Source organism: Pteronotus mesoamericanus, unplaced genomic scaffold (genome assembly GCF_021234165.1).
Source record: "Pteronotus mesoamericanus isolate MK-2021 breed Mesoamerican mustached bat unplaced genomic scaffold, CSHL_Meso_final contig_94, whole genome shotgun sequence".
In the NCBI taxonomy this organism is placed as follows: domain Eukaryota; kingdom Metazoa; phylum Chordata; class Mammalia; order Chiroptera; family Mormoopidae; genus Pteronotus; species Pteronotus mesoamericanus.
Window position 1 is genome coordinate 7,416,757 of NW_026555285.1, and position 22,181 is coordinate 7,438,937.

Below are 22,181 nucleotides of genomic sequence, written 5' to 3' on the forward strand. Positions count from 1 at the left end.
GAAAGAATTAAGGAGTTAATGAATGTGGTTATTTAAAAAAAAAAAAAAGAATGTATCAATATAAAAACGATAAAGTGGAAAGAGAAGTAATTATGAGAACCCTTCAACATGAACTGGCTGATGACCTATAAAAACAATCTATGTCAGAAGCGTCGTTGGAGGTTACATCACATTATCATGTGAATTTAGAAGATGAGACATAGGATTTGAAGAAGCAATTAGATGACATCAGAAGTCAATTGTGAAAAGCACAGGATATATGGCAACTGTAATGTGTGCTAAGGAGATACAAGATCACATGTAAAAGCTTAAAACTGAAAATGCCAGATTGAAAGTTAGAATCAAAAACAAGTGAGGACTTCAATTCAAGATGGCAGCAGAGGTAAACATGGCTCACCTCCTCATAAAACCACATCAAAATTATAGCTAAACTACAGAACAACCAGAACAAGAGCTGAATGGAAGTCTAACAACTACAGAATCAATGAAGAAACCACATCAAGACAGGTAGGAGAAGCGGAGAGACTCAGTGGGCTGGTCCTACACCCACAGGTGGCGGGTAAAAATAGGGGGGGATATTTCAAGAAAAAGGGGTCCCAGCCCAATACAAGGACCCTATCGCAGGGTTCCAGTGCCAGGAAGATAAGGCCTCATAATTTCTGGCTGTAAAAACCAGAGGGAATTGAGGTTGTGGAAGACAAACTTTTAGAATCCCAGGCAGTTCCTCTTAAAGGGTCAGTGCACAGATTTACTTGGAATCACTTTGTCTAAGCTCTCCAGCATGGGAGCAGCAGCTTAAAAGGCACCATAGGCATACAGGGAAGAACTAAATGTCTGGCATCAGGGCAAGAGCTGGGGGGTGTTTTTTCTCACAGACAGAAGTGCTAGCAGAAGCCATTGTTCTTTTTCTGAGCCTCCCAACAGAGCAGGCAGGCAGGAGCCATATCTGAGACTCCATCAACCTGGCTCACACTATTTTCTGCCCCTCTGGTAATTCCTTGAGGCTCTGTCCCACTCAACCTTTGGGCCCACCCAAGCTGTTTCCAGTGACTTTTCCATACAAATGGCTTGTCTTGGCTCATGCTTTAGATTTTCCTAAATTCTCCCAAACAAGCAACATCTCGCCTCAGCATGCCACATGCCTATTGTGAAGTGGTCCTAGGCCTGGCACTAACAGCAGCTGGCCTTGCTTCAAAGCTTGGACTCACATGGGTACCTCTAAACCCAACACAAGCAGCAGACAACTACAGATCACTTTGTAGCTTATGCCGGATGGCCCCATCAAAACACAGGTGGTGGCTGACTTTGGCCTGCACCTCCTGGGAAGCCCTAGAGGCTGCACACACAGTTGGGGGCTACAGAAATGATGAGGCACCCCACCAAATCACCACCACAAATGACACACTTAAGGGGCAGACTCAGCAGACACTAGAGACTGCTGAAGTAAGTCCTGCTCTATGGAGTAGGCCCCTACAGCTGATCCTCTACAATGGTTGGAGATCTGTGGTCAGTGGTCACAGCCAGTCTTTGCAGCTCATTGGCCCAGGTAAATCCCTCCCATTGACCTTCCAACAGCAATCAAAGCTCAACTACAAGAGAACAGTGTACACAGCCCAAACCTCGAGTACTGAGCTTGAGCGATAGGGGAGGTTGTGCCACTGGATCCTACTTTCAACATTAGGCTGCTCTTCCAAGACAGGGAGTCATAGCAGCTCTACCTAATACATATAAACAAATACAGAGAGGCTGCCAAAACGAGGAGACAAAGAAACATGGCCCAAATGAAAGAACAACAAAATTCCAGAAAAAGAACTAAACAAATTAGACACAAACAATCTACTAGATGCAGAGTTCAAAACACTGATTATAAGGTTGCTCAGTGAACTTAGGGACAATTTCAACAGTGTAAAAAAGGGCATGGAAACCATTAAAAAGAACCAGTCAGAAATAATAGATACACTAACTGAAATGAGAAACAATTTATAGGGAATCAACTGTAGAGTAGATGAAGCAGAGAACCAAATCAGTGATTTAGAATATAAGGAAGCAAAAAACACTGAATTGGAACAAGAAGAAGAAAAAAAGAGTCCAAAAAATGAGGATAGTATAAGGAGCCTTTGGGACAACTTCAAGCATACCAACATTGACATCATAGGGGTGCTGGAAGGAAAAGAGGGAGAGCAAGAAATTGAAAACCTGTTTGAAGAAAATAATGACAGAAAACTTCCCTAACTTTGTGAAGGAAATAGACATACAAGTCCAGGAAGCACCGAGAGTCCCAAACAAGTTGGACCCAAAGAGGACCACACCAAGACACATCATAATAAAAATGCCAAAGGTAAAAAACAAAGAATCCTAAAAGCAGCAAGAGAAAAGCAGTTAGTTTCCTACAAGGGAACTCCCATAAGACTGTCTGCTGATTTCTCAAAAGAAACTTTGGAGGCTAGAAGGGATTGGCAAGAAACATTCAAAGTGATGAAAAGCAAAGACCTACAACCAAGATTACTTTACCCAGCAAAGCTATCATTTAGAATCGAAGGACAGATAGTTTCCCAAACAATGAAAAGCTAAAGTAGTTCATCATCATCAAACCATTATTATATGAAATGCTAAAGGGTCTTCTTTAAGAAGAGGAAGGTCAAAAATATGAACAATAAAATGGCAATAATTACATATCTATCAATAATTGAATCTTAACAAGCAGTACAGAAACAGAGTCATAGATACAGAGAATATTTTGATGTTTGCCACGTGGTAGAGTGTCATGGGGATGGGCAAAAAAGGTGACAGGATTAAGAAGTACAAATTGGTAGTTAGAGAATAGTCATGAGGATGTAAAGTACAGCACAGAGAATAGAGTAGCCAAAGAACATATATGCATGACCCATGAAAATGGACAGTGGAATGGGGATTGATTGAGGGAGCAGGTGGGGTCTGGGTGGAGGGGGGCAAAGGGGGAAAAACTGGGACAACTCTAATAGCAAAAATGATCAAATAAAATTTAAATTAAGAAAAGGAGCTGGGCAAAATTGGACAGCTTCAGACAAATCTGTTAGGTACAGGTTCATCTGAGCGTGAAAAGTAACAAAGAAAAATACTGAGTGAAAACTATCTCTGGAATATAGTTTGGATCAAGAAGTAAAGAAAAATGATAAATTTTAAAAAAGATTACTGGATTTAAGAAACACTTTTTTTGGTACACATTTAGTTTTATTGTAACAAAGCAACATATATGTTTTCAACATTTAAAACTGTGCATCATCTTTCCTTTCCAGCAAAACAAAAGGAAAATTTTTAATTAAAAAGGAACAAAATTACAATAGAGAATGTCAATTCCCAACAAGATCCTACAGATTCTGCTGATTCTCCCATCAAATGGCAGGGCTCAAATCATGATTAGGAGAGAATATTTTTTTTTAAATGTCACCTCAAACTGCAAGGATATCCGCCAAACATCACAATTAAACATGCCAAAAGAGAAGCCCACTTAACCCACCCAAGTATCTCAAACCCAGCCTTTGCTGACCATTTATAGTCCCAATTTTATTTTTTTTATTTTTTTAAACAGGAGAAAGACAATTACATGTTGGTAAAGGCTAACTGTCCATATTCACATAGAGACACAGTGTAATCTGAGCCCAACATACAGAGAAAGGAAGAAAAAGCTTCCAGCAGAGCTAAGGAAGCAGGAGGCTTTTCTTTTTTCCCACAGAGCATGGTAGTATTGATTCCATAAAGTGTTTATTGAGACAGGAAGGGATAAAATTGAATTTGGAACAGGAAGGGGTGGAGATTTTTCCCACTCTATTCTGCTCAATGAGCTTCCCCCCCAAATAAGGTGAGACCCACGGTGTAAAGAAGAAAAAGACCTCAAAATCAGGGCAACTGTGCACAAGAGTAAAAAATACTACTATTTTCTTCCAGGGACTGGAGAAAATTAAAAATGAAGGTTGGAATCTATCAGGGTTCCATTAGTCATCTTCTTCTTCATCTTGCTCTCCTTCCTCTTTTCATTATCATCTTCATCTTCTTTCCTTCATCCCCTTCACAGCCCCAGTGATGGGCGCCCAGCAAGAGAAACCCACATAACATCTGGCTGTGAAAAACAGCAGGGTTTCCATCAACCATGGTGAGATTGGAGTCTGCTAGAAATGCAGGCATCTTATTCTTAAAGGGCCAGCACACAAAATCTCATTCTCAGGCACTTCGCCCTGGGCTTGGGTGGAAGGATGGTGGCTCAGAGTGGACCAGAGTCATACAGGGACAAGAGTATGTACAGATTTTGAAGGAAAATTTTATAATCTAAACAGACAGTAAAAATGTATTTATTGGACTATTTGTGTAACATTTTCATTGTTTCCCATTAACACATGACATGTACAAACCTTTATTTAAACATTTTTGTATCAACAAAAAAAAAAAAGAATGAATGAAGCTGTAATTATCTAGCACTATTTGACTAACTTAAATGCTGCTCTTTGGTCTTAGGTCTAAAAATTAAAGTAAATTAGATTATTTTGATTGGAAAATTTCAAAATGCCTTTATGTGCCTATTGACACGGGCTTTCCTAATGAGGGATTTACCACAGGTTATACAGAGCTGGTTTACATAGCTTTCTAAAGTAGTTTCTGAAGCCCTGACATGCAAAAAGCTCAAGCACACTGACAGCCTCCTTTAGTCCTTCTTTGTTTTCTTAAGGTGAGTACTTAACAGTTGTATTTTCCATTGTTGGGAAATCCGTCATTAAATATGGAGACCTCAGCTTCTACATGGAAATAACCAAGACCAAGTTGAATCCATACCTTTGAAGGTTCACCAATTCGGTAATGGCTAAGTGCTCCAACCTCAGTCCTTTTGCCAAACCCTTAGGTCCCTCCCAGAGGGCATTAAATGGTCCCTGGCATCAGTTTTGTAACATGTTTCATTAGATTTTGAGTTATAGCTGTCCTTTTTCCCATTTGAAAAAAAAAAAAACAGTTCCTTTAGAGGAGGTACAAAGAAGCTTTAGTTAATTGTTCAGGAATCTCCCCCCAGATGACTCAGATTCAAAACCAGGGGCTAGAAACTTCATTTTCTCCTACAGCATGACTGATGCTTCTGGGATGCTTCTGCTATGGGTAGGGTAGGAAGTAGTAAGGAAGAAGGGTACAGTCCTTGGGAGGATGATGACTAATGCCTCCCACTTCTGCTGTATATCTAGCAATACTGAATAACTTGGTTGCCATTCATAAGACAGGTTGGTAAACTTAATTTAACTTAATTTAACTTGGTTATTATCTTGGCCCCACATGTACATAGTGGCAATTGCTAAACTTGTGCAAAGAAAAGCTAATGGCTTGATAATAACCACAACTGAGATGGTTCTGTATACCCGCCTAAGGAAAAATACTCATGTCTGGATCAGGATTTCTAATCTGATTTTAGAAAATTATATATTAATTACATAAGTATTTTTTCCTTAGTTTTTAAACAAATAGTTTCAATAAGAAGTGTCCATGCCCAGGGAAACAAAACCAAAGATAAATAGGATTACATCAAACTAAAAAGCTTCTGCACAACAAAGGAAACAAACCATTAATAAATCAAAAGACAACCAATAGAATGGGAGTGGATATTTGCAAATGATATTTCCAATAAGGGATTAATATCAAAAATATATAAAGAACACTTTTGACTCAACTGCAACAAAAAGCAAACAACCTTATTAAAAAAATAAACAGAGGATCTGAATAGATATTTTCCCAAGGAAGACATAGATATGGTCAACAGGCACATGAAAAGGTGCTCAACATCACTAATTATTGAAGAAGTACAAACTAAAACCACAGTGAAATACCATCTCACACCTATTAGAATGACTATCATCAATAAATAACAAGTGCCAGTGAGGACGTGGAGAAAACAGAACCCTCATACACTGTTGATGGGCTTGTAAATTAGTGTAGTTACTATGGAAAATAGTATGGAGGTTCCTAAACAAATTGAGAACAGAACTATTGTAGCAATTCCTCTTCTAATTATTTATCCAAAGAATATTAAAATATCTATTCAAAAAATATATATGCATCCCTATGTTCATTATTTACAATAGCTTAAATATGGAATAACCCATGTCCATTAGTGGATGAATGGATAAAGAGACATGGTAGGTAGGTAGGTAAATAGATAGATAGATAGAAAAGATAGAGAGATAGATATAAAAATGAAATACAATTTAGTCACAAAAAAAAATGAAATACTGCCATTGATGGCACTATGGATGGAGCTTCAAGGATTTGTGCTAAGAGTGGTAGATAGAAAGGACAAAAACTTTATGGCTTCACTCATATGTGGAATATAAATTTTAAAAAAACAACAAATGAACAAGAAAAACAAACCCATAAATACAAAAAACAGATTGGTGGTTAACAGAGGGGAATAAAGTAGGTATAGGGAGAAATGGGTGAAGGGGGTCAAATATATGGTGACAAATGGAAATTAGAGTTTTGGTGTTGAGCACTATAGTGTATACAGATATCAAATTATGTTGTATGCCTGAAACTTGCATAATAGTATTAATCAGTGTTCCTTCAATTGAAAAGTTAAATTTTAGAAAAGTTTCCATGCCCAAAATACCCAAGTTATTCTTTCTGAATCCATAACAGGATGAGTAAAGGGGAAGAATCACAAGTGAATAATGTCTTAAAAAGTTATTACATCATTTGTTAGACAATTTTTAAGGCTCTTATTTATCCCCATTTATCAACAATTAAACAGCAAAACAGAAGAGATTTTATACAAGCATACTGGCCAGTCTTAGTTCTAAAGGATAAATTCATTCAGCACACATCTATCGTACGTGCATACTGCATTTGCAGCACTGAACCAGAACATGTAAAGACTAAGCACAGGGTTCCTTGAGGGTGCAGACCAAGACTGAGGCAGAGGACAGTCAACAGTGAAGGAGAAGGGCAGTACATGTGCACAACGCAGCTACTTCCAGTCCTCCCACTTCTGGTATCCCTCAATTTCCTCTTTCAGCTTTCATCTTTTAGGCCAAGTGTTTTCAACCTCTCCCCAACACCCCCATTCCATCCTCTTCTGACTCATTCTCTTCATTTTACTAAAGACATTTAGGTAATTTCATGTCATACCCCCTTGGGCATTTATAGGAGAGGCTGTGGGTTCTTGGGAGATGTTGGTAAGTCTCTGTCCAGTGGAGAGAGTAATACAAAAACTATTTTTCTCTATTTACTGAGGCCCTTGGGTTACTTAACTCACAAGACTGCTCAAGCCTCTCTCCCTTCTGAGATGCCCTTGCTCATGAGAAACTCACACACCCTTGTCACCCCCAGTGGTGCAGGGCCATACTGCTCACTCCTCGTCTCAACCCCACCACTCCCCTGTGCCTGGCCAGCACAGAGCCAGATCTGTCAGTCTGCGGCCTCAGCAGATGTCCAGCCCAGGAGAGGAATGCTGCCCACCTCCGGCCGTGGCACCCCTCCTGACTTTGGAGCGCCCCCTCTCCTCCCTGTGTGTGAGAAGAACTGCTCACTAGAAACACCTTTGCCTAGTCACAAAGCCAGAGCTGACTACTCCTCCTGTCCTCCTTGTGGGGAAGGGAGGCCTGCCTACCATTTGTGGGAGGCTGTCTGTGGAAAGTGCTGGACATAATACCATGTGCCCTCAGCCTGAGACAGCAAGGAAAGTCCTGTTCGCCATCCTGAAGAATTCTGCCCCCTGCCCCTTTAAGAAATGCAAATAAATGTATTATTTTTTAAATACTTCTAATTTTCCTTTTAGTAAATAATGAACTTCCATCTCTTAACTCTTATTAGTAACAGAATTCTGTACAATGCCACTTTACCAGATTTGAGAATTTCAGACACAGGGAAGCAGTTGCCAAGCCTAGAAAATTAAAAGATAAATTAACAAATAAAGTGGTAGGAGGGGAACCAAACAATACTGCTTAAGTACATTAAAAATGGCTACTTGCCACATAAAGATATTAAAACTACCATTATTGTCCTTTATCATCACCAGTGTTTCATAAAAAGGACATTTTATGATTGGATCAAAAAATTATGGTACATATACACAATGGAGTACTACGCAGCAGAAAGAAAAAAAGAAGTACTAAACTTTGCAACAGCATGGATGGAACTGGAGAGCATCATGCTAAGCGAAATAAGCCAGGGGGCGAAAGACAAATACCATATGATCTCACCTATAAGCGGAACCTAACCAACAATGCAAAGATGCAAGGAAAATATGACCAGCAACACTGAAAGGAAAAGAAATCAACAGAGACAAGAGAGGGGGGGCGGCAGGGAAAGGGAAGGGAAGGGGAAAGTCAAGGAACATACAGCAAGGACTCAGGGACAAAACCAAAGGGGAAGAGCTGAGGGAGGGAAGGTGGGAGGGGGCAAGGGAAAGAGGTGGGGGGGAGGCAGAGATAAATGTATTTAAAAAGTAAATTAAAAAAAAAAAAGACATTTTAGCAAAAAAGGAAGGACATTCTCAGAATAAAATGGCAGTGCTTTAAATCTCAGGAAAAAACAGATCAGTTTCTGAAAGTGAGATTTGAGCTTTATGGAGAAATGTTATGAACAATTTCTATCTTCCTCAATTCACTGCCAACCTAGAAAACCCACCTACAAGCAGTTGTTCTGAGGACAAGGCTTTCAAAGTGCTTGTCTAGGCACTTTGGTTCGTGGCCTCAGCCTAAGGATAAACTGCTAACTTTTTTAGAAAAAAACTGGCAAGCCTCCCAGAGCATCCCAAGCATCACACAGGAGATTAGGGGCCCATGAGAGCCCACCCGAGAACAATCCCGGGCCACCTGCTATTCACAGAACAAGAGTGCTATTCACTCTTGTACTTGACCTAGTACAAGAGTGATGGGCTCTCATTTAATCTTTCCCTGACTACAATTCATACAGGGTAGGGCTTCCCTTTGCTTTAGCTTTCAGTAACCAGAAATTCCAAATATACAATGTGAGGGTTTATCCTCAGATTTAAGTCATCTTAAAACCTGCTTAAAAGAGAACCAAACAAATAGCTGTCTGAACACAGTTTCTTAACAAATAGAAGCATACAGTCTGTGGACTCAACGTCCTCATATTCACTATTTTGATTTTGGATATAGGATCAGGGAGGGTAGAAAGGTAATGCTTTTACCTCAGGCATGACACCAACGTCAAGCTTTTCATTTGTCAGTACAATGTTGACAGTTGATTTTTCATGATAGAAAAGCCTTCTGATTTATAATCAGACTCCAGCCGAACCATCCATTCCTTTTAAGTGATTGTGTAAATTACTGCAGAGAGAAGGAGAAAGCAAGCTGGCCCCCTTTAAGCACCAGCAACAACCAGGGGGAAATAGCAAAGGTTTCAGAAAGGATTTATGATCCCTTCTGTGGTAGTTACGGGAAATATGGATTAAATACTTTTCATAACTAGCAGCTTTAATTGCCAGGGAAATTTGAGGCAGTGTGATTTCTGACACAGCTGTATGAACAATTTTCATATGGCAAAGTCCACTGAGGGAAAGAAAAAAGATGATTTTATCTTCCCAATAACTGCAATTTTACATTGGTAAATCAAGCATAAAATCGTCAGTTGAAATGCTTCCGGGAACCTTTGTTTAGCAATACCTTCATTCATCTATATATTATCTCAGACTCTAGCTTTTCTCACTATTATCATTCCATGAGATGGAGTGTTCTGTTTGTCACGTTACTAGTACTGCCTTCAGAAGGGGCTGTTATTGAATGCTTTGTTGAGTGCTGTTAGAAAGGGCAAGACTATATATGACTTAGCCTGACAAAACCACCACTGGAGTTAGGTGACATTATGATATGTCATGTAGTAGATGAGACTTATTTGCCTCTCAATAACCAATGTTTGTCTTTTTAATCCAGGCATCATATCAACATTTCTTCACGTCCATCCTTTTGGAGCCAATATAGAGTATCTCTGGTCATACATGCAACAGCTGGACTCCAAGGTAAACTCTTGTTCCAGAGGACACTTGCATTGCTGACACTGAACATGCTGATTGCTGGCTGCTGGGGGACTATGCGCACTGCATTAGGGATACAATAGCATGTGGAGGCGGAGCTGCACTTCTCCTTTACAACAGCCTTGGTTTTGGGCAGATAGTTTTCCTTGTAGAAAGAGGAACAGTTATCTCAAAGGACAATGACTTTCAGCAGATGTCAGATTAGTTTTAAAAGCATTATGAGGGATGTAAAATTGCAGTGTGGTCTGAAAGTTCCCTAAATACAGGAGAAATCAGGTCAGGGCAACTAATGGGACATTATCCTTAGACCATATTCTCACAGAATTCTATGTTAAGGACTCTACACAATAGAGGAAAAAATTACCTCAAATAACATAAAGATCTGATACGACTCTCAAGAGAATTGTTATTAATGATTTTTTTTTTCAGCATTACTCTCTAAATGACGAAAGTGACTAAGAAGGCTTTGCCCCTCAAGCGTCACTCCCAGAGTCAGGACATCACTCCCCATTTCTCTGTGGCTGTTTTTCCCCTTTGCAAATTAGCTATATGCCAAGCCCCACAGCAGTGTTTTTGTGCCCAGAGAGAAGGGACAAAGGAGCTCAATTATGTATCAAATTCCAGTGAACAATGAGACGGGTCCCTGCAGACATAAAATGATGTCACTGACCAGTACTACCGGCGCCAGGAGGCCCTAGAAGGGGACGGACACAGAATCAAATGGAGGATCCAAGCCTGTCACTGAGTAGCTTGTTAAATGTCCTGCTGGAAAGAAAAATTAAAAATGGAGCTCTTCCACAGAGCACAGCAAAGTGCATGGAATTTGTAGGACCAGGAGCACAGCCAGTAGTTCTATGACCCTGAAATACACACATGTAAGTCACTCTAAATTTTCAATGGTTAGTATCAGTCAAATTACTACATGGTGTACTTATTTTGATTCAAATGATCTTACCAATTCATGATCCCACTACTGCTTGGCTTTTCTAATAGATCTTATACTTCCCATTTGAGAGAAGTCATTCAGAATGAAAAGTATTTTTCAGCCATAGAGATTCATGCCATTTTATTCTATCACAGGTGGTGATAGGGAATGAACCAAAGCAGAGTGAAAGGGAATGAGGAGATTATCAGATTTTTGAAGTTAGGAATCATAATAGTGTCTTCTATGAGCACCCCCCTCATATGGCTAGGGAGAAAATGTTCATTTTAACTCATAGGAAATGAGAAGGAAGAGCATAGATGTCACTTTGTTGAAATAAAGCTTCAAAGCCTTCTTTGTTTTTGTTTTTTTCCTTTGAACAGCACCATTCTTCCTTACTATCTCCACTACCTTTGCCTGGAGAATTCAGTGCAGTACTGCTGCACCGAAGTGTTTGGCCTAGAATGAGCCCTTGAGAAATGACTCCTTATCTTCCCTCGTATTGTTGACATTTCTTTCCTCCCCTTTATGGAAATCCTAAGTGGGAAGCCTTTGGGGAGAAGCCGTTGTTTTTTAGTATGAGATGAAATAGCCAAAGAATCTATTTATCATTTATCTAGAATTCCAGAGCTCTGGTCTCCACTACTCCATCAGAGCAGGCTAGTGATCTGTGCATCTGTGAAATGTGTATGTGCATTGTGTGTTGTCACACAAGTGTGTGTGTGAGCATATGCATGTGAAATCACCTGGGGATGATAAATAGTGAATATTTTGGGTAGAATAGAGGCTCTTGTTTTACTCCTACCCTCAGGACAGAATGTCCATCATCCATGTGCTCAGGTGAGATTTGTGTGGTCTCCCTGAGACGTCTCTGAGGAGAGAATTCACATACCTGGTCTCTGGTCATTAGATGATGGGCCTTTCCAGAAGGAATTCAGTCAAGGGAAATTCCATTTCATCTCAGACTGGTACTTTTATTTTAGAAGATAATGAAGAAAGTATTTTCCTCACAGAGGAAATAAGCGGAGTCTCCCCAGACAGCCATCCATCTCCTGAATGAAACGCTCAGTGGAGCTGTCAAGTTTTTTCCTCATGCCTGAGGTAAAACATACATCTAAAAAGTGCTCTGACTTAAAACCCTGGGTGCTAGGGATTAGACTAAATATTCTTTCTATCCCCGTGAAACCGAAAGGATATTGACTTTTTAATCCAGAGAGCAAATTATTGCTGTATACTAGAATTCCATATCTTCAGGGCTTTAAGCAGAAAACAAAATAATAAAAGATTGTCCTCTAAGTACCCACCAGGGCCTTGTCCCTGAATCAGCCACAAAACAGCTCATAACCTTGGAGCTGCAGCCAGCCCACCCACCAATGCTGAGGCTCTCTAGGGCAGAGGCTGGTGCACCTGCCTCTGGTTAACCAGAACCAGCGAGTGTTCCAGGATGCCCCCCAGGTTTGGTTAGGGTTGCACTTAGGCAGTGGCTTCCTCCTGGCCTCCACAACACCGGGGTAGTGCTGGTTCCAGTAGGATAGCTTTTTAAAAATCCCACTTAAAACAACACAGTTCCCTTGACATCGGATGACAACACCATCCCCACAAATGTTGCAAAATTACATTTAGACTCTGCGTATCCCAGTGCTGATGAGAACAAGAAAAGCAGGCTCAATCCAGCCTGCAGTGGAGCTGTTTTTATTAGGATTTTCCAAGGCCACATATGGGTGTAAGAATGATTAGAAATGGAAGGAGAGACAGGAATTAATTTAAATTCTCTGGGGCATGTAAACTGCACATGCTTCCCTAAAACTGTAGCACAATGACAGACCATTTTCCCATTAAATGTTATTCCTTCTCTGATAATGATAATTGCATATCTTTCTCTTGTCAGTCTCCTCTAAACCACTCACTGTCATTCACTCAGCTCTGTCATTTCAAAAACCATTATGACCAAGTCAGAGAGATTCATACATAGGAAAACAGGGCAAGTGGAGTAGGGGAGCCCCCTGGAGGTTTGCTGAATCAAAAATCATGCCCTGGGCACAGGCAGGTGACCTCTTTGAACAGGCAACACTATCTTGAAAATGGTTTCTGTTCAATGCATAGATTCTCCCCTGTCAGCCCAGAACCCTTCACGCCTTCTTGCTAACCCTGAGGAGCAAGGAGGTGAGCATTAGCAGGTAAATATTTCCTAGTTTACAGTCAATAAGACAGATCCCTCTGCTCTTCCTCCAATTTGTGTATCCATTAGAAGACTACACTCAGTTCTCCAAGTATGTCTGGCTGCTCCCTCTACCTACCGGCAGCCTCTTCCCAAGGTCCACCGAGTGGACCTTTGATTCTGAAAACCAGACTGGACATGTACCTGCGGATGCTGGAGGATTTAGAAAGACCTGCCATTTGGGCATGACACCACTGTTTGGTGACGGGCGCAGGTGCTCATTCCCACCAGAGGGTGCACATTCCCACAGAGGGTCAAACCATTTGCATTTCTGAACTAAAAGCATAACTCTGGAAATACAAAATTAAAATATCTTGTCTGTTTAAGGAGATTCAAATAGGCCTTCATGGGAGAGCATTCTTTCCCAGACTACGGCTAGGTGGTAGGGTGGATGAAGTGTCCCCAGTAGTGTTTGTAAGACTCCCCACCTGAATAATATTTAATATTATGTGTGTTCTGGTGTTCTCCTAAATAACCGCCTGTCACAGTTTATTAATGATTGAATGAGCCTTCTGTTGCTTAGACAGTCTATAATGAATGTGTTTTTTAGATATCACAGCACCTCTGGAAAGCATATGACATATGAAGTATTGGAGGTAACTATACTTCCATTGGGCTAGAAAAGAATAAAAAGACAGTTGCTCACCTACAGCCAGAGAAGTTGACAGGGTTGACAGGGACCCACCGATGCTCAGGTAATTCACTGCTTTTCCCATACACAGCACTGCCGTTGGGACTAGAAAGAACAGGGAATGGCCAAAGGAATTTAAGAACCCTGCTCTCAAAAAGCTTGTAGTCTAGTTGAGGAAATGGTATAATATCTATAAACCAGCTTGAGATTCAGACATGAACTAATGAAATGCTGAGTTGGGCAAATAGGTGTTTAGTGAAACAGGACATGTCCTTGAATCACATTTGTTCCTGTGACTTCCCTCTGGGGCACTTTAATGCTCCTTGCATACTTCCTCCCATTCTCCTCTTTCTCCCCTTCCTTCTTTCCTTTCCTCCTCCTCTCATTCTCCACTGAGATCTTTCTTTTTCTCCTTCCAATTCTTTCCTTCTATTTATTTTCTTCCTCCTTTCCTTTTCCTCCTCCCTATTCTTTTCTTCCTGCCTCCTCTGTCCCTCATTCCTTATCTTCTTTCCTTACTCTCCCATACTTACTTCCTTGTGTCCTCCCCCCTCCCCTCCTCCACCCCACATTCTGTATTCCTCTCTGCAAATGTTTGTGGCAGGTATTTGTGTGCTTTGCCGAGGGATATGAAAAATGTCAGTTTACCCTGTGGGAGGAAATCTGGTCTTGTAATTGGCTTCTCTGACTGTCCAGCCTTGACAAAGCCTATGCCAGTCTTTTCAGTGCCTCAGACAGGAGCCCCACGTCATTTGGCTTCCCTTGCCTGACTGATTTGGAACATAGAGCCAACCATCCTTATAAAACATTTGGTTTATGTCTGCTTGTGTCAATTTACACATGTGCTTAGAGGCCTGGCGAGGAGGCAGTAGGCTTGGGCTAGGGTCCACAAATCAGAAAAAAATTCAAGCAGATCTTAACAAATTACCTTTGTGGGGTTACCAACCACAGAAGCTCCTTTGACAACATGGGGCCTTTATTCCTTCTGATCTTTTCTTCTTCTTTTCTAATTTGAACAAATCAATCCTTTCTAAAAGAATAAATGTTAGACTTGGAAATTCTTAAGCAAAACAGGGATGGGGGGATCCACTGACAACATCAAAGACTGAAAATACACAGACCACCAATTTCTTGGAACAAAAGCCAGCTGGGGAAGAGGGTAATGAAAACATATGTATGACAGTCCGCCTCACCTCACAGAGCACCAGGTACATGATGAAAGGAGAAATGAGGTTTCACAGTCATGGCATATGCCTCTAACCTCCATCATAATGCCACGCAGGACTCTCTTAACCAGGTACCTTTCATTCTCCTCATGGCATCCTTGTGGGCCGGGGAATGCAGCGCTGGGCAGCAGGCTGCAGCCCCAGAGTCCCCTCTGTGACACAGATGCTTGGAGAGAATCCGTGATCTCCAGAGGGATTAGGGGAAGGGAATCCTGCCCAACCAAGGAGGAAATAGGTACATTCCCGCTGAGCTCGGCCAGGGAGGCTGGCTACTTTGCGATGACTCCATGACTCTTGCAGTTCTCAAAAGCAAGAAATTACAGGTAGGGTGATAAGGGATATTGTGAAGCCAAAAATTACAAATTATTTATAAGGAGGACAAAAAAATGGAAATAAAGTGAAGGTATTTGCAAAGTAAAACCCCAACCCTAGTGGGTAGATGAATTTTAAATAGCTTGCGCAAAGACGGGAGCTCAATATATAGTGGGACTAGCACTTGGAGCCAAGTCCTCAGAGCATTCAGTGAGTTTCTTTCCAATTCCCTCATCTTGCAAAGGAGAAAACGCCCAGAGGTAACTTGATTTAGACAAGATAGTAAAGCAGGTTAACAGTTACGCCAGGAGTGCAATCCAAACCTCATTTCTTTCATCCAGCAAGTGAGGACTTTGTTTGCTTGTTTAATGAGCTTTTTGATGAGATGACGCACATAAAGCACTTGCTTTGAGGGGCCCTGGCCACAGTGAGGACTCCCTTCTGCTGCCTTCTGCTTCCTTTGAGGTTCATTAGACTCAGGGCAGGAAACCATGTAAAACAAGATTCCCCATGATCTGCTTTCTGTTGTGAATGGTTCCTGTGAGGGTTCATTAGCATATGGATTCATCATACAAGCTGGTTGAGTTGGGAATTTTTCCTTTCTTTTTGCCCCTTGATGTTGCTATCACTCTAAAGGATCCATCACAGGGATTCTACCTGCCTGTGCACAGACCCCTCCCCAGTGTTCCCGATCCAGGAGCCGAGAGGCAGTGACCAAGGGGATTCTTTCCGGTTCTTCCTCCACAGCCCGCCCCCTGTGGCAACTGACATCAGTGGTTAAGAACAAGGCCAGGGAGCCTGGATCTGCCCCCGAGCTCCACACTCACTGTCTGAATTACCCTCCTCCAGGTGCCTAATCTCTCTGGACCCCAGTTTCCTCATTTTAAACTATTCCCTCTCTCAGGAGAGTGTGGAAAGATTAAAGAGAGTATTTCCAGAAGAGCCTGGCCAGGAGAAGGTTCTGGGTGACAGGTTTTACACCTTTTACCACCAGCAGCAGGGCTCCTAAGTGGCATTGCCTGACCTGGTGGCCCCAGCTGGCCTCCCACAGAGACGCTATCTTCAGATCTTTATTTGACCCTCAAGAATTCAGCTTTTCTTCATTTCTAATGAAGAGCACAAGGCTTCTTCCCCACTTTTCGAAGGGAGGTGATAGTTATGCTGCAGACAAGCCTATGATGACTGGCTGTTACCTCGGTCTGTCAGCTCTTTAGAGCCTCTGTTCATCTGAGGAAGGACGGCTCATCCCAAGGCTGTTGTTGAGATGTGAATGGAACTGGAGCCTGTGGTTCATCACCTGTGCTGTCCTCCTACAAGGGCAGGAAGGGAGCTTGTTTAGAGGATAATTGGCCTCAGAAGCCTAAGGAAATCTGCCTTTTGGACCAACTAGGAACAGGGTTTGACCACATACCAATCTGTATTTATTTCCTTTGGTCTATAAACACAGAGCTTGAACCACCTACCACGAAAGGTTTGATATTGGTGTGTTCTATCAGCATTGATATATGGATATATAGAGAAAGTGTGCTTGTGCTAGGCACTGTGCTACATTTTACATATAATTCTCTTAATAACACTGGGGAGGATATTGTTACTTCTATTATACACAATAAGAAACTGAGAATTACAGCTATTAAGTGACCTACCCAAGGTCACATAGTTTGCTTAAGGACTAATCATGATTAAAATCCAAGCCTGAGTGACTTAAGTCCCCATTCTAAACCCAGATATGCCCAAGCATAAGAATAACCTGGGGTGACTGTTAAAAATAGATTATCTGGGCTACACCCCAGGTCAGCTGAATTACAGTCACCAGAGAAGGGGCTAGAGAATTTTTTTAACAAGTGCCACAGGTCCTTGATGTTTAAAAGAACAGCTACCCCCCTAGTTCTTCACCTGTAGTTGATGACAGTCACAGAGAGAGCTTAAAGCATACCAGTGCGCAGGTCCCAACCTACACACAGCCCACATGCAGGCCACACGCGGGTCTGTCCCAACGTCTGTCTGATAAAACAGTTCTGCAGTTCACTCAGATTTCTCAGCTGTAAAATGAAGAATATAGTATCTGTCTCGCGAGTCTCATAGGAGTGTTGTGAGAATGAAACGAGGATGCTGGTGAAGGTGCTTTGCACAGTTTCTCACTGAAAGAAAATATGCTTCTGCTTTTCAAAGTCACTGTGAGTCTCTTCATCATCTGTTTAGTAGGCTTTTGTAGGTTGCCCTTGGAATCTTCTAATCCATTTAACATGGTTTAATGGGAAAATGCATTCAAATTTGAAAATAATTCCCACAAAGTACAATTGACTTCAACTTTCAGGACTGCCTCTACTTAAAGTTTTGTATTATAGGCTCAGGAATATTAGGTATATCATGTGAAATCTTTTCCATGTGAATATTAAATGAATAGTTGATTTGACTTCTTGGTCTATTTGGTCTTCCTTTAAAATTAGTCTTAATATTGTTAAATGGAAAGTGTAGGCTCTAAAATGGTATCTATACCATGGAAAATAATCATAGGTTTGATTCAGTGAGCATTTCTATATGCCCAAATCTGTGCTGAGCCAGTGGTCTTTACCCATCCTTATGGAATCTTGATACTCCCACTTGCTGAGGCTTAGAGAGACTAACTATCTTCATAGGGGTCCTTTAGTAGACACAAGATTCAAACAGAAATGTCAGACCCCCAATCCCAGGGTCTTACTCACCTTGCTGTATGGGATCCCCGTTCACATGCATGGGTTAGGAAGCAAACACAGGAAAACAAGAACAATTTCTATGTTAGACAAGGATTGTGGTTAATTTGCTCTTTATTTAAGATAAAATGAGTTACTGGTATAAAAGTGTATGAAATAAGAAAATTTGTAGAAGAAAAAATTGCATTAAAACATCTACCTAGATTTTATGACTAGATGTCAATAGTTTTATTGCTGTAGGTTTCTGTTCCAAATCCTTTATTGTCTTCTGATCCCTGTGAAAGTTAAAGGTAGAGAAAGAAGAGTGGCAAGAAATCGACCCACGTTCTCTCTAGCCCTCAGTGGTGGGTAAAAGTGCTGCCCTTCATGGAACAGGGAGAGGCACCAAGAACTTTCCAGGAGCGGCAGTGCTTTACGCCAAGCTCTGCGCGCCTCGCGATATCCCCTTGTATTTGATGGGAGGGCTTTTCAGGCACAGCAGTGCCAGCAAGGTAGCCATCCATGCGAAGGCCGGACCTGAAACTTCCCGTTCACTTTCCCCATGTCCCTCCCAAACAGCTCCTCACAGAATGAGGAGGAATCCTGCCCGTGCTTTCCTCAGGTTGTTGTTACACGGACATTACTTGACAGCCAAGTGGAAAACTTTGCGCTGTGTCACTGGAAAAGCCATCCTCCCCCGGCGCCTCTGCCTCTACGATGCGTTCCTGTCCTAAAGCTGGCTTTTCTTCTTTCCCAACAGATATCTGCAAATGAAATCGAAATGCTTCTGATGAGACTGCCACGCATGTTTAAACAGGAGTTCACAGGCGTGGGAGCAACGCTGGAAAAAAGGTGGAAGTTGTGTGCCTTTGAAGGAATTAAAACGACCTAACTATGAAAAGGAAAACAAAGTCTCTGGAAATGAAACCGTCTGAACCCGCCCGGGGCTGTGCAGTGTGAGCGCAGGAGGTTCAGGGTTGGTCCCGCGCGGACCTCGGTGGAGCCAGCAGAGCCTGACTAGTTCCATCTCTGGCGTTCTCTTGTGAGTGGACATGTAACTGTGTACCAGTTCCCTAAAACAAACAAAGCTTCATACTGTGACAGATCTGTTTCCTATGAAACCCACACAATGATTCCACAGTCATAATGATGGCAAAATCTTAAAATATGCTACATTTGAGAATAGCTCACCAAGCAAAATATTTAATGATGCTGTAGCAATGGTTGTTGCTAGGCTACAGAGTTGTGTATATAATGTATAGCTGAAATCACTCAATGACATTTTCCTAAAAGTCTTTCTGTTTTAGTAAAAAAAAAAAGAAAAGAAAAAAAAAGTAATTTTACAGTGAGGAGAAATCATACCAAAAGAAAACTTGAATATGTGTCTGAACAGTTATTGTATTTTATAAATTAAGTTATGTGCTATTCCAAGGACTTTTGCCTTATTAAGGAGGCAGAAAATGTGATTGGACTCCTTGGGAATGCTTTATCAAGAATATTATTTTTCTAATGTAACAATTCTCCATCATAAGTTCTTTTAACACAGACTGCATAACAATTTTCATAAAAAGTAAATAAAGGAAAAAACTAGTGCTACTGTCTTGTATTTGGTATGTAATATTCAGGTTTATGCATTAAAATAAACATTCAGTAAATATACCTGTTACAAATTTTATAGCAAAGACATTAATTTTTTTCAATAAATATGACTTCTACCATATTGGTTTTGCAAATTATTGTTTGTTATATTTTAATTCTTAAGAAATTTTCACGTATTCAGTCCCATCTCATATCCCATCATTTTAAAATGATTAAATGCATGAGTGACATTGAGACAAAACATTATTTAAAACAGGGCTACATAAAAAGTGAGAAATGGGAAGTACTAAGAAAAGGAGATGATACAACATTAAGTAGATATTGTATGAAATCACCAAGAAACAGCATCCAAATACAGTCAACATAAAATTTACCTTTGTTTTGTGTATTGTGGGCAGGTGCAAAGTAACCAGTTAGTTAATTTTATTAATTCCTGGTTTTATTTACTTGTATGTTTGCTGGAAAGCATCAAAGTTAGAAAGGGAATTGAACAAGTCATACCTGGACCAACAATTTAAACAGAATTCAGGCTGCACCTCTTTTAATTTCAAAAAAAAATAGAGCTTTAAGTTGTATCTCCTTCCTGCTTTATTACAAAGGAATCACCAAAAAGCAGGTATTCGAGATGTTACTTTTAAATAAAACATTTTTTAGGAAGATAGCTGAATAGTGAATGATCTTTGAAATTCTAAAAAGACGTTCATAACTTACTATTGGACATTCTTATCTTCAGGATCTTTTTACTGAGCCCTGATAAACTAAGGTACTTATTTGTACCTCCCATAAATATCTACACACATGTCCAGGCGCAATGCTAATGCTGTGTGTATGGAGATGAATAAGAAAAGGCCCTCTCTTTAGGAAGCTCAGAGCTCAATGAGAAAAAGATGTTTTCCCAAAAGTTCCTGTATGATGTGAGCCAGGTGACAGAAAAGGTGTGACAAGGGTGCTATGGGATTCAAACTAAATGGGAATATCACATCAAATGCTGAAAAATTAGAGGCCTTTCTATTACCATCTGTCGATGCCCACGACCACCATCATCCTGACACATTTGTCTCCACATCAGGAGACACAAATAACAACACAACAGTCAAAAAGGAGAAGACCTCATTTACAAATAATGTTATTATGAAATAGAAAACCTGTGAGGGTCACCTGAAATATAATTAGAAGAAAGACTAGTTACAAAGGCATGAAGTCTAGTAAGGACACAAGGAACCACCATCGAAGTAGACTATTTCCAATGGAGAGCATGGGAGATGTTTTCAAATTTGCATTCATACCTTCAAGTATGGCCGGTAGTCACTTTAGCAGAAGGACGCACTGTACAGGATAAAATTGAAAGCTCTGACTAGGAAAAGAATTTGGAGGGACCTCATATTGGACCTGATAGCAGGGCACTATTTCCTGAACACATGGCTCAGAGCCCTACATGGCAACACAGAGGAGTGAAATGGTTAATGCAGCTCTCAAAAATATTTAAGAAATCCCAAAAGATAAGTGCCTGCACTAGGAAAACCTACCTTGGCTATAGTTTTATTTATACTTGAAGCTAATTATTAGTTGTTTAGAAATATATTAATTATGTATTTTAACTTCAATTATAAGACTAGCTTATTTTTGCAGGAAAAAAAATCTTCCAAATTCTTTCACAGACATTTGACTTCAGCTGGGACTTCAGAAATCACCTGGGGAAGGAGCTAATATTGGTATCTTTGAGGGCCATCTGGAGTCTACATAAGGCTGTCATGCATCCTCTCTAGTCATCAGAATAACCCTATGTAGAGACACTACGGCTGTCCTCATTTGTCACAAAAGAAAAATGAGGCTCAGAAGTTCTAAGTAATTTGGCCAAGTTTGCATAGTCACTTTGAATACAGAATCTGAACCCAGGGTTGACTAACTCCAAAACATGTTGTTTTTTCACTATATCATACTTCTAGTTAAGTCTGTTCCCACTCCTCCCATGAGCTCAGTGCCCATGTGCCTTTGGATCACCGCTTTTACTCTCCTTTCTTCTCCGCCATCCTTTGTACATGGGTAGATATGTGAAGACTCTTCAGCCTTTCTCTCCTAAATTTACACAGTAACAAATCATGGTTCTCAGATTCCAAGAACGAGAACATTAATGGTGGAAATCCTCATAATCTGGCCCCAATGGGCCTTTCTGGTTTGCTTTGTCACTGCTTTCATGAATAGGACTAATATTTTTTTGCCTTTCTGCTTTCGTGCATATATTTCTATCCAAATGAAATTAATTTAATTGAATTATAATTCTACACAGCCTTAAGAGGAAAATTCAAAAGACGCTGCCCCCATCCCCACCCAGGAGGCTTTTCTCACCCCTGGCAGGAGTCCTTTCTCCTGCCTGTGCACGGCCGCCCTGACTGACTGTTTCTTCAGGACTCCCTGGCCAGCTGTTTTTGCCGCATCTCCCTATTAAATGACATACTCTTTAAGGGATCTGAGTATGTTTCATTGACTTTGAATTATTTCTCAAGGTGGTTTTACTTATAAATATTTAAAAGTAGGACAGAGAATTAACAAAGATGTTTTTCCTACTCCAGGGATGAGTCTGCTTATACACAAGGGAAA

At 40.7% G+C, this 22,181-nt stretch overlaps 1 protein-coding gene across 1 annotated transcript in view; it reads left to right on the top strand.

Moving 5' to 3' along the window:
* The window catches only part of ENOX1 (ecto-NOX disulfide-thiol exchanger 1), a 603,512-nt gene extending 583,636 nt beyond the window's left edge, over positions 1-19,876 (top strand). Inside the window, exons 17-18 of the mRNA XM_054586376.1 lie at positions 9,903-9,988; positions 18,745-19,876. Of these exons, the coding sequence (XP_054442351.1) occupies positions 9,903-9,988; positions 18,745-18,876 (218 nt within the window). The 3' untranslated portion in view covers positions 18,877-19,876. The remainder of the gene's footprint in view (positions 1-9,902; positions 9,989-18,744) is intronic.
* The last annotated feature ends 2,305 nt before the right edge of the window (positions 19,877-22,181 follow it).